Source organism: Sturnus vulgaris, chromosome 31 (assembly GCF_052056855.1).
Source record: "Sturnus vulgaris isolate bStuVul1 chromosome 31, bStuVul1.hap1, whole genome shotgun sequence".
NCBI lineage: Eukaryota > Metazoa > Chordata > Aves > Passeriformes > Sturnidae > Sturnus > Sturnus vulgaris.
The window spans coordinates 4,118,346-4,130,940 of record NC_142273.1 but is presented as its reverse complement, the minus strand read 5'-3'; the positions used below and the strand labels follow the sequence as shown (position 1 = coordinate 4,130,940).

The window sequence follows — 12,595 nt, the reverse complement described above, 5'->3', positions numbered from 1 at the left end:
TCCCCTGGGGCACGTCCTGGCCACTCTGTCACACTCACACAAGGCCACACTCCCTCCACTGCCCCGTGGCACTGCAGTGACTTCAGTGGCCCTTGCAGGTTCTCACCTTGCCCAGCTGTGAGCAAGGTCCATCACTGACCCTGGACCACCCAAACCCCCCCAGGCCACCACAGCCCCACGGAGCCCCATGGGCTGCACATCCCAGCAGGGCAGGAACTGCAGGAGGCTCCAGTTCAATGCAGAGTGAACTTTATTGAGTGTGCAGACAGAAACAAAGCAAGGGGTGGGCAGAGCCCTGGGCCAGGCTGCCCTGGCCAGCAGTGGCCACACTGTGGTCTGCGTGCTCCAGGCTTGCAGAGCAGGGCCCGGGGAGGCACAGAAGAAAGCAGGAGAGGCTGAAGCCTCAGCTGGCCACGGTTCCCTCCCTCTTGGGAGGGGGCCCAAGGGCTGTGGAAACGCTGGCCAGCAGCTCCAGCCTCAGTCGGGCCCCGGGCTCGGGGCTTCCTGGGGGAGGCTCTCGCTGGACGTGCGGCCCGGCTCTAGCAGGGCAGGCACCTGCGGCCGCAGTAGCGGCCACCAAGGCCAGAGAGCCCCGAGAGCCCAAAGCCCCCCGAGTTGATGGGGACCCCGGACTCGCTGAGGATGCTGCCCACGGCGGCCGAGGTGGAGGATCCCACGGCGGTGTTCTGGGGGAAGGAGCTGAGGATGGGCCCGGGCAGGGTGACCACCACGGGCGAGGGCTCGATGATGACCCGCGAGTCCTGGCACTGCCGCACACAGGGCTCGTTGCAGCTGTTGGCCAGCGGGGTGGGGCCGCAGGGCCGGCACAGGTCGTAGCAGGACATGGCTGTGGCTGCGGGAGCACCTGCGGGAGGCACGGGCAGAGTGTGAGAAAGAGCAGAGCCCAGAGAGAGGGGACGGGGAATGGGGAGGGAGAAAGGATCAGGAACCCCATCCCCAAAGAGCCCAGCAGCTTCTCCCAGCTCGGCCCAGTGAGCAGAGCCTGGGAGCTGGGACTGGGAGAGAAGGGCTCAGGAGAGAGGGCAGAGATGAAGGCAAAGACAAAGAGGAGAAGGAGAAGGAGAAGGAGAAGGAGAAGGAGAAGGAGAAGGAGAAGGAGAAGGAGAAGGAGAAGGAGAAGGAGAAGGAGAAGGAGAAGGAGAAGGAGAAGGAGAAGGAGAAGGAGAAGGAGAAGGAGAAGGAGAAGGAGAAGGAGAAGGAGAAGGAGGAGGAGAAGGAGAAGGGGAAGGGGAGGGTGGTTGGAGCTCACCTGTGTCACCGAGGAGGAGAAGACAGGAGAGGTGGATGAGGGATGCTGAGCTCCCAGGGGGTTTTATACCGTGCTGGCCAGCCCCAGGGCCAGCCTTTGCTCTCGGGATGCGTTTCCCAAGCTCATCTAGCATGGAAAACACTCCCTCCCAAATCCCAGCCTTTGATTTGGTGCTGCAACGCTCCTTCCCCATTTCCTTGCCGGTGGCATTCTCCATTCCAAGCTCAAACATCGTTTTAGGCGACTTAATTAGAGATCAAAAGCTTCTCATGGCCAGCATTGTTGATTCAGGTAATTTAGGGCTTTATGGTGTTTTTCCTCCTCTGTCTGGCAGTTTAGTCACTGCCTCGTCTGTCTCGTGGCCATTTCCCAATTAAAACGATGCCAGACTCATCCCAGATAGCTCCACATCCACACAGCTTTTGCATAAATGTAATTGCAGCTATTTTTCCCTGTGTTTTCAGATTGTGCCACATGTCTGGTTTGAATCTCTCATTGAGAATGAAATGCTCGTTTAGATGAGACTCTAATTAGGTCACAAACCCTGCGTGGCACCAACTCTTTTAGTTTTTCAGTCAACATTCACCATTTTGTTCCAGAAACCACTTCATGGTTTGTAGTTTATTGTCTCACTACCTTCAACTTGTGTAGAATCTCCAAGTGCATTTAATGACTAAAATCTGATTTTTTTTTAAATGTGAGGATTTTTTTCCCAAATCAGCTTTATATTTGAAGCCCTTTTTGGAAATAATTCCCCCTTGACCATCACAGTAACTTCTGTAAAGTGTCCTGGAGTGTTTTTTCCTTCCCTTTTTCCGAGCTGAACTCTGTTGCTCAGTGGAAATAAAACATTCAGCAGCTGGCATCGGATATGGGCTACTGGGCAAGTGTCTTCCCTGGCCTAATTAGGGCTGGAATGTGCTCAGGTTTTATGTCCTGACACCACAGTTTGGAGGGCAGGATGGCCACGGGTGATATCCTGACAGCCCTGCTGAGGGACAGGAGTGGAACACGGGGGTTGGTGGCATCCCTGCAATTGCTAATTTCGGTTTATTTATGGCCATAGCCAAAGCCAGAACCCCAAATGCTTCACTCAGGTGGTGCAGCCAACAATCATTTCTGCTCCACTCGGATAATTTGAGCTGGTAATTTTGGCTAACCGAGGGGAGGAAGTCTCCAGCTTCGATTTTTCCGCCCCAAAACATTTCTGAGGAATGTTTCATTTTATTCATTAAAGCAGAGTTCAGCACGTCACGAGTGCAGCACTACAAGAATTAAACTGACCATGAAGGGATAAAATTATTCAAGCGATAATTCAATCCCCAGACTGGGGGGTTTATTTTTAGAATTTTTTCAGGATTTCAGTTCAGTGAAGAACCAAATTAATTGGGAATGCAGGCTGTGATGGCTGAGGCTGAAGAAATGATCCATTCCAGGCCAGGTTGGATGGGATATTGGGCAACCTGATGCAGTGGGAGGTGGCCCTGCCCATGGAAGGGCTTGGGACGAGCTGATCTTTCAATTCTTTTCCACCCCAAACCATTCCACGATCCCGGAATTGCTGTGAAACTTTTAGGAAATATTTTTTTAATCAAAAAGGGGGGGGAAAAAAGGACCCTCGAAGCTCCCTCCCAGCAGTATCAGAAGCTCCATCTCTCATTTAGCTTCATCCCCATCCTGAAGCCTCCCAGGTGTCTGTCTGCAGCTCCCCGGGGCTGCACAACAATTGAAGCTCCAGCTTCCTGAAAGGGAAGAACTTCAAAGCCAATCCCAAATATTCATTAAATCCTTGAGACACACACACAGAGTGCCTCAGCCATGGAAATATTGCAGCCACCATGCAAAATTGGGATGGTTTTTTTGTCACTTGCTTGGCAATAACGTCACCCGAAATTTGGTTACTCCCTGGGCAGACAGCATTTGACAGCGTCGGAACCCAGGGTTATTAATTTTATTTTTCATTTTAAAAAGTCGTTTTGTGTGTCACAACAACCTCCCACGGGGCCTCTGGAACAGATCCAAGGCTGCTTGGGATTCTGGTGACGATTTAATGCAGCAGCACAGACAACAACGTCAGGTGGGGGTTCTGATGGGATTTTGGGGATAAATTCTTCCCTGTGAGAATTTGGAGACCCTGGCAGGGGTTATTCCATGGATTTCCCGTCCCTGGAAGTGTCCCAGGCCAGGCTGGAGCTCCCAGGGATGGTGGGAATATAAATGCCCGTTTTAAAAATGATTTTTAAGGCCCCTTCCATCCCAAACCATTCCTTGATTTCCTGGGAGACTGACGGGAAATCAAAGCCAGGGATTGGATTTGTGAATCCCAGGTTGAAAGGAGTTTATTTGCTTTTCCCTGGATCCAGGCAATTCCATTAATTATAGTGGAATTTATTCCATTAAATTTATTCCACCACTGGGATTTAATTTATTCCATCACTGGGATTTAATGTATTCCATCACTGGGATTTAATTTATTCCACCATTGGGATTTAATTTATTCCCTTATTGGGATTTAATAACGATGCATCGAAGGAAATAATAAAATTTTAAAAAGCCTCATGAGGCCAAGAATCCTGACCTGATTAGGAGCTGATTACTGGAATGACAGCTGAGCTTTGATCTGTTTATCTTTGAGGGCTTTTATTGCTCAACCCACGGGTGTCTGAAGCCAATAATGACACAAGGGATGTGCAAACCATTAATTAATTAATTGAGCACCTGGGACATTTGGTGCAGGCAGGACGTGATCTCGAGTCGCTGCCTCGGGGCTCTCCCCGTCACACCTTGTCATTTGGAGGGATTTAAAGAGGTAAAAAAAAATAAAAAAAATTCAAATTACTGCTCTATTAAAGGAGCAAACAAGGAGCAGGTAAACAACCTCGGGCAGGAAATTTGGCTGTAGGGAAGGGCAGAGCTCGGGGGACACGCGGGGCACTTTCCCTGCCTCGTGCCGTGGGATGGAAGCTGCAGATTTTGGTCAAATTGTCCCAAAATGAGCGGGTTTTTTGTCAGCTTTGATGGGGTGTGGTGCTCAAAGCAGAGTTTCAGAGCTCGAGTGCACAGAAATGCGTTTTTTTTTTTTTTTTTTGAAAGAATAAAAATTAAAGTCCCGATTTCTGCACGATTCCCTTCACCTTTCCTGCATCCCTCGCATCCTCCCTGGGGTTCCAGCAGCTCTGAATCCTTCCCCAGGGCTGGGGGCTTTTTATTTTTATTTTTATTTTTTTTTTTTTTGCTCCCTTGTTGCAGAAAATTGCTCCAATCATCCAGAAAAAAATTTTGGGAAAGGAAAAATTTCCCTCCCTTCTTCCCCCAGCACCTCCCCACTGCTGGGGCGCCTCGAAATAATCGGAATATTCAGTGGAATATTCAATATTCCCCGGAATATTGGGAGATTTCAGTAGGAAAAGGATTGGTGCTCTTCCCCTGAACATAATTTAATTTCCCATTTTGATTCCTATTTCCGCTTCTTTTACAATTCATCCCATTTCTGGGGCTCCTCCCTGGAATTCTTGCTGCTGCAAAAAAAAAAAAAAAAAAAAAAAAAATGGGTGACTCTGCAAAGTTCCCAGTCCCCGGGAACAGCCCCCGGGAAGTTTCACATTAAAGGATTTCAAAGCCCTTTGCAAACTCGAATTAATGATTTATTCATGTCAAAGCCTCATTAGCAGCTTTTAGGGATGCAGCAGGATTGCAAAGAGAGTCACAAAGTCACCCTGAAGGACGTGTCAAGGTTGGTGATGCACATTCTTTGGTCATAAATAGATATTTTAAATATGTATGATAAAATATATAAATAAAAATAAATATATAAATAAATTTATAAATATAAAAATACTTATATAAATAGAAAATAAAATTTTTATATATATAAATAAAAATAAATATTAAATATAAATATAAATATATGTATAAATAAAAATATAAACATGTAAACATATATAAATATACCAATATATAAATATAACACATATAAGTAGAAATGAACTTAAAATCTATTTTATATTTATAATTATGAATATTAATACAATGTTCTAAAAATAATAAAATATCAATATTAATTCTATTAATTCCATAAATAATCCTACATTAGCAATACACTAAATGACAACCATCATAAGTGTTATTATAAATATAATATTAATAATTATGAATATTTTCTCTGGTTTGATTTTGATTTGAAAACTGATTTTTTACTTCTGCCAGATTTCTCAGAACAGGGAAATGCTGGAATTTGTTGCAGAGAAAACCTGGAGATTGGACAACACTGATTTCTCAGGAATTACACAAGCAGGGAATAATTGTTAAATCAAAATGCAGAAATCATTCATGGCTAATTTTGGATTTAGAGAAAGAGCTGAATTTTTCATATTGATAAAGGAATAACAAATAAACGCCTTTGATTCAGATTAAATAAAAATTTGAGGCTTGTCAGGGGAAGGATTTGAGGGAAAAAAATTGATTTTTCAGTTTAATTCTGAGCCTCACAGTCCAAAAAAGAGAATTATTCTGGAATTCTGGGATAGAAAACATCCCTGAGGAGGGAACATGAGCAGAGTGGGGATGGTCAGAAAATGCAAACGGGGCCAGCGTGACCCACGGGGAGAGAATGCAGAACTGAAAAATTAACCTGTAATTAATTAGGACAAAAGTCTTCGTTAATATTTCAATTAATCAAAAAAAAATTTACACTGCTTCACCCTCATGTTTTTAAAATTATTATTATTATTTATTATTAATATATCTGTTAAAAAGCAGATAAATCCACACTGACATGATTATTATTCCTTGGGAGCCAAGCGTTTCCTAAGGGATGATTTTTGAGGCAGGATTTTCATTAAAAGGGAATTATTTTCTGACTGGGGGATCATTACCCCATCGTGAGTAATTTGCAGGCCCCAGTAATTGCAGATTTCTTAAGTGGCAGCTTTAGGTTTCGAAAGACATAAACCAAGCCCAGGGTTTTAATTAGGGATTGGGCCTTGAAGGCCTGAAGCAGCTTTGGAAAACTCGGTGTGGATTTTTTTTTTTTTTTTTGGCCTTTGGTGTTGAGGGGAAAATTGAAAGAAATCAAAGTTTGCTGTTCTTTCAGAAGGAAAAATTAGGAAAAAATTTGTTCTGTGAGAAAGTTTCCAGGGAATTGTGGATCCCCCATCCCTGGAAAGTGACCGAGGCCTGCTTGGCCATGGCCTAGGCCCCTGGGAGGTGTCCCAGGGAATTAAATGATTTTTTAAAGTTCCTTCCCCACCCAAACCACTCCACAAATCCATAAAACAGTACATTGGGACAACGTGACTACACAGGACACTTTTAAAACAGAATAATTTATTAAAATAAAACGCAAGTGCTGCGTTTGCTGGCAGAGATTTTCCAGGCCCGAGCTGGAGAAGCCATTTCAGGACAGGTCCAAAAGCTCTGCCAGCCCCTCCCTTCATCCCTGCCACATCTTGGAGCTTCCATTGCTTCATTTCCCAACTCGAGCCTCTCATCCCTGGCTGTGGGAGCTTCTCCTTCATTCGGAGGGAGAAATTACAAAAAAAAAAATTTGTTCTGTGGGAAAGTTTCCAGGGAACTGTGGATCCCCCAACCTTAGAAAGTGACCGAGGCCTGCTTGGCCAAGGCCTAGGCCCCTGGGAGGTGTCCCAGGGAATTAAATGATTTTTTTAAAGTTCCTTCCCCACCCAAACCACTCCACAAATCCATAAAACAGTACATTGGGACAACGTGACTACACAGGACACTTTTAAAACAGAATAATTTATTAAAATAAAACGCAAGTGCTATGTTTGCTGGCAGAGATTTTCCAGGCCCGAGCTGGAGAAGCCAAAAGCTCTGCCAGCCCCTCCCTTCATCCCTGCCACATCTTGGAGCTTCCATTGCTTCATTTCCCAACTCAAGCCTCTCATCCCTGGCTGTGGGAGCTTCTCCTTCATTCGGAGGGAGAAATTACAAAAAAAAAATTGTTCTGTGGGAAAGTTTCCAGGGAATTGTGGATCCTCCATCCCTGGAAAGTGACCGAGGCCTGCTTGGCCATGGCCTAGGCCCCTGGGAGGTGTCCCAGGGAATTAAATGATTTTTTTAAAGTTCCTTCCCCACCCAAACCACTCCACAAATCCATAAAACAGCACATTGGGACAACGTGACTACACAGGACACTTTTAAAACAGAATAATTTATTAAAATAAAACGCAAGGGCTGCGTTTGCTGGCAGAGATTTTCCAGGCCCGAGCTGGAGAAGCCATTTCAGGACACGTCCAAAAGCTCTGCCAGCCCCTCCCTTCATCCCTGCCACATCTTGGAGCTTCCATTGCTTCATTTCCCAGCTCCAGCCTCTCATCCCTGGCTGTGGGAGCTTCTCCTTCCCCCCACGGATCCCACAGAACCGCGGCCAAGGCCTCAAGGAGCCTCCAAGGAATTCAAATCTCCGGGAATGGGATAAATGGGAGCTCGGGTGCTCCCGGGGTGACCTCTGACAATTCATTTGCCTCCTGAGCTCTCCTCGCTAAACCCAGATAATAACTGGAATTAAAATCTGCCAAAGGCGACGGAAAATCCGGTTATGAGGGAAGGGCTGAGGAGGTTTTATAATAGAGGGCCCAAAAATGCAGAGAGAGCAGAAATCCCCGGGAGTGGCAAAAAGTTTTGCAGAATAAGGGGCTGGAAAATGGGGATGGAACGGGCATGGAGTAAAAAAAACTCCAAAAAATCCCAAAAAGTTCTGCAGAATAAGGGGCTGGAAAATGGGGATGGAACGGGCATGGAGTAAAAAAAACTCCAAAAAATCCCAAAAAGTTCTGCAGAATAAGGGGCTGGAAAATGGGGATGGAACGGGCATGGAGTAAAAAAAACTCCAAAAAATCCCAAAAAGTTCTGCAGAATAAGGGGCTGGAAAATGGGGATGGAACGGGCATGGAGTAAAAAAAACTCCAAAAAATCCCAAAAAGTTCTGCAGAATAAGGGGCTGGAAAATGGGGATGGAACGGGCATGGAGTAAAAAAAACTCCAAAAAATCCCAAAAAGTTCTGCAGAATAAGGGGCTGGAAAATGGGGATGGAAACGTGCATGGAGCACTAATGGATAAACCTTCAGGTTCATCTTCACTTGGCATCACATTGTGTGAATTTTATATAGATACAAATGATTAATGTTTTTAAAAAGAGTGTTAAGCTGTTAAGCAGAAATAAGTGAATCTTAATATATGGAGTCTGAAAGAAAATAAAATACAAAAATGCAAAAAAAAAATTCCCCAAAATATAGAAATTCAGATGTAAAAATTACAGAAATATTAAAAATATAGAAATATAAATATATAAATATGTTTATATGTAAATATATAAAACACAAATATATAAATGCATAAATATATAAATACATAAAAATAAAATATAAAATATGAAAATAAATATTAAAATATAAATATATGCATTAGTATGCCTTTGTATTTCCATAAATGACATTTCAGCTGAATGAATCCTGCAGAACTGCTTTCATATAACCTTAGGCAGGTTAATTAGATTTAAATCTTGGGACATTCCCACCTGCCTTGGACACTTCCAGGGATGGGATATCCACAATTCTCCTTCCTCTTTCCCAGGATTCATATTCCAAACGAGCTGCCAGGAAGCTGAGCTGCCTCCCTTTGTTCCTAATTATTATTTACTCTCCATTTTCCCTCCCAGCATAAATTATCTGCAGCCTGAGAGGGGTCCTAAGGCAAAAGCGTTTGTGGGCAGCTGGGAACAAAAGGGCTGGGGCTGATCCCAAGCGATTTATGCAGATTTGGGCATCAGGGACACACCTCAGAGGTGAAATTGTGCTTTTAAGGGTGTCCCCAAATATTTAAGTGAGCCCCATCCCGGTATTCCAATAGGATTTTAATTAAGGACACCTTTTATGTCATAAAGAAATAAAATTGGCTGGGGACTGTTATCCCAAAACGTTCCCTCAGAAATCTCTTTCTGTGGGAATCCTGATTTGTCTCTTTATTGTGATTTTTCTGTCGTTGAATTCCTCTTTAAAATCTTAATAAAAACATTTTAGATCCACGTCTGGCTCGCTCAAAAATGTTGATAAACTACCCACCCCCATTTTCTCCAATATTTTGATGGTTTTGCATTAAACTCACATCTTTGATTTGTGTTAAATTAAGTTTTCACCTGGACACAACAACTTCTTCTCTACTTTTTCCTCCCCTTCATTCTGTCCCAAGAAAATCTGGATGCTTCCAACCTTCCCTTTCCCACAATTTTTTTTTTCCTTTCCGACCCAAAAACTGAGGGGAAGAATGAGGTGGGGGGGGAGGAAAAAAAACCAAAAAACCAAAAAACCAAAACCAAGCTCGCGTGAGGCTCGGTGACTTCACCTTGAGTCAGGAGCCAGGAGTCGTGGGTGGGATTTGGGATTTGCCTTTAATTGCACCGGGGTCAAAACCTGCAGAGCCCAGGAGCAAAATCCACCTGCTCCATTTGAACCCCATCCCAGGATTTGTAAGGCCGGGCTTTTTTTTTTTTTTTTTTTTTTTTTTTTTGCCAGCCCCGTTCGGAGATGTTCATTGAAATTAAAGATTTATTGAGAATTAGCGGGATTTATTGAGAAGTTGAGGAATTGTGAATTCATTTTTGCTCCTTGCCCCTGGATGTTTTGTAGGGATACAATTCATGCCCCCTGGGAGTGTTTTTTGGAATTAAAAAAAAAAAAAAAAAATCCCATCAGCGCTGGGAAATAATAAAAATAATTCTGATCCCTGCTAGGAAATGATGTCGCTCCAGCTCCCTTTCCCAGAACCCGAGAGGGAAAACTCAATGCTAATAAAATAACCCTTGATCAGGCCCCGAAATAACTGAAATGTGGTTAATTAGCAGCAGATCGAGCCCTTTTTTTGGCCCTTGAAAAAGCAAAGTGAATCCTGCCCGGAGGGTGTAGCACGTTCTGGGAAGCTCCGGGAGGGAACAAACACAAACAGGGAGCAAAACAGTTTCATTACTCGCAGAAGTTATGCAGGCAGCAAAGTTTGTTTTGCAACTAATTAAGACTTCATGCAAAGAGGGTGTCACATCCTCCAGGCGCTCTGGGGACGTGTATAAAAGCATTTGCTACGTAGAAGCTTCCCTAATCACTTTTCTTTTACTCTCCTCCTTGGATGATCCGGGTAAGTCAATTTTGAATCAATTATTGAGTTTTAAATCAATTATTTATTAGTATTATTATTATTATTATTGCTATCTGACTATCAAATGAGAGGGTGAGCTCGTGAAAGGACAAGGGGGTGTTTTTCCAGAAAAAGCCTTTCTGTTGTCCTTTATTTCTGAATTAATTGAAGTTTTACACTTCAGCTCCTGGAAACCAGGGAGGGCACAGAAAAGTCCCTGAAGGGTCTCAATAATTCCACGGTGCTCTTCTCATATTCGAAAGACTCGGTGTCATTAAAGAAATTATAATTTAAATTTTAATTTCTATGATGTTCTCACCCTCAGCTGTCTTCCAGGAGGCTCCTGTGTCTTTTAAGTTGGTGAGCTCATCCTAAATATTTTCCCAATCCTGCAGAACACAGATTTTTCTTACTCAAAATCCACTTTATTGCTGGCTTGGGTTAAAATATGTTCAGGGTTTTGAATTCCAAACGTAGAAAGAACATCCAAGTGCTCCTTTTCCACCTCCTTTCAGGAGTTCTGGGATGGCCTTTCCCAAATTGTGTGGAATCACTCGAAGATCCCAACCCTCAGACCAACCTTCTTTTCCCAAAGCCAAAATCGGCCATTCCAGATCCAGCTTTTCACCTGGAAAAATATTCCGGGCTTGTCTTTTCCTCACCTTGAAGTCTAAAGAGATTGGACTTGAATCAACTGGGAAAAAAAAAAAAAAAAACAAAAACAGAATTCTCTGAGGACTGGGAAGGTTAAAATGGGATGTTCAGGTGGACAAATCCCCCCTGGATTTTGTCTCCCTGACAAATTCCTGGGGTGAAGTGGGGACTTATTTAGGAAATCACTTCAATTCCCCCTTTTTTCTCCTTTAATTTCTCCCAGAATCACAGAGATAAAAAATTATTCCTCCTTCCCTCGTGTTTTCCTTGCCCAATCCGTGTGGGCACAACCCAGGGCAAGCACGGCCTTCAATCTGTAATTAAAAAAATGCCCAGGAAAATTCTGCCCTCGATACCAGGCTGGGTTTAAAGTGCTCTGGGATTTCAAACATCCACCTGGTCCCTAATGAGACCCATAAAAAAATGGGTGGATCTCCAGCCTGGATCTCACTGCTCCACCTGGAAGCTGCTGGGAGGAGCTCCAGCCTCCACATTTGGGATTTAAAAGAGGATTAAAAGCCGAGTTTGAATCGTGGGGTTGAGTTGGGAGTTGTGGTTTTTCGTTGGCAATAGGAGTGGGATGGGCACGGCGGAAATCTTGGGAGGAGAAGCAAAAGGATTAAATTTTGGGGGGGTTAAAACGGTGATGGTTTGGAAAACATCATTACATTGAAAACCAGGAAGTTCAGGAAGAAAAATAACGAGGAAGGAAAAGAGCTCCTGGTTGGAAAACTCAACTGGACAAATCCCACTCCCATCTGAGCTCTTTGCAATCCCCAATTTCCCGAAAATCCCCAAAACCTCGCGATATTTACCACGCGTTTCCCTCTCTCCTGGGATGGTTTCTTTTTGTTTTTCTTTCTGATTTTCCCTCTTTCCCTACTCATTTCCAGCCTTTCCCTTGCCCATGTCACCCTTCCACGAGTGCTGCCTCCCCCAGGGCCTGGCGTGCCCGGAGCCCTTCGCCGTGACCCGCAGCGACACCTGCGTCATCAAATACCCCGACACCGTGGTGGACATCGTGGAGCCCGACCTGCCGCCCTACTCCATCATCTACCCCGGGCCCACCCTCACCACCTTCCCCCAGCACACCCTGGTGGGCTCCACGGCCCTGCTGGACATCAGGAACCTGCTGGGCCCGCGGGGATTCCCTGGGTTCGGGGGTAGGTGCGCTCCGCGGTCTTTTTGGGGCGCGGGGTTTTGGAGTCCTGTTGGCGCTGACTTACGGCCGCTGTTTTGTTGTGGAACTTGCAGGCCAACCTAAACCTTGCCTGGATATCTGTGGATAAGACTGGGAAGCTGAGATGAGCCCCGACTAAAGGTTATGGATAATGGATTGTAGAAGTGCCGAGCGCCCGAGGTTCCCATGGAGTCCAAAAATCCAGAAATTCCTTTTCCTATGGAATCCATAAATCCAGAAATTCCTTTTCCTATGGAGTTCATAAATCCAGAAATTCCTTTTCTAGGGAGTCCATAAATCCAGGAATTCCTGTTCCCATGGAGCCCAAAAACCCAGGAATTCC

At 44.5% G+C, this 12,595-nt stretch overlaps 2 protein-coding genes across 2 annotated transcripts; one reads left to right on the top strand and one right to left on the bottom strand.

Annotated features, from left to right (window-relative positions):
- Window positions 1–539: 539 nt before the first annotated feature.
- Window positions 540–845, bottom strand: LOC148220785 (feather beta keratin-like). Its single transcript, XM_088154786.1, has one exon. The coding sequence runs from the start codon at window positions 843–845 to the stop codon at window positions 540–542; it is 306 nt and encodes a 101-aa protein (XP_088010912.1).
- An 11,134-nt stretch (window positions 846–11,979) lies between these two features.
- Window positions 11,980–12,361, top strand: LOC106863319 (feather beta keratin-like). The gene is made up of 2 exons (XM_088181049.1): window positions 11,980–12,233; window positions 12,316–12,361. Exons 1-2 carry the CDS (start codon window positions 11,980–11,982, stop codon window positions 12,359–12,361), a joined length of 300 nt encoding a protein of 99 aa, XP_088037175.1.
- Window positions 12,362–12,595: the final 234 nt, after the last annotated feature.

Bases quoted from the DNA above. Each gene is read 5' to 3' on its own strand.
- LOC106863319 (XM_088181049.1), top strand. From the start codon at position 11,980: ATGTCACCCTTCCACGAGTGCTGCCTCCCCCAGGGCCTGGCGTGCCCG. The intron at 12,234-12,315 runs GGGTAGGTGCGC...CTGTTTTGTTGT, and splicing joins CGGGGATTCCCTGGGTTCGG to GGAACTTGCAGGCCAACCTA.
- LOC148220785 (XM_088154786.1), bottom strand. From the start codon at position 845: ATGTCCTGCTACGACCTGTGCCGGCCCTGCGGCCCCACCCCGCTGGCC.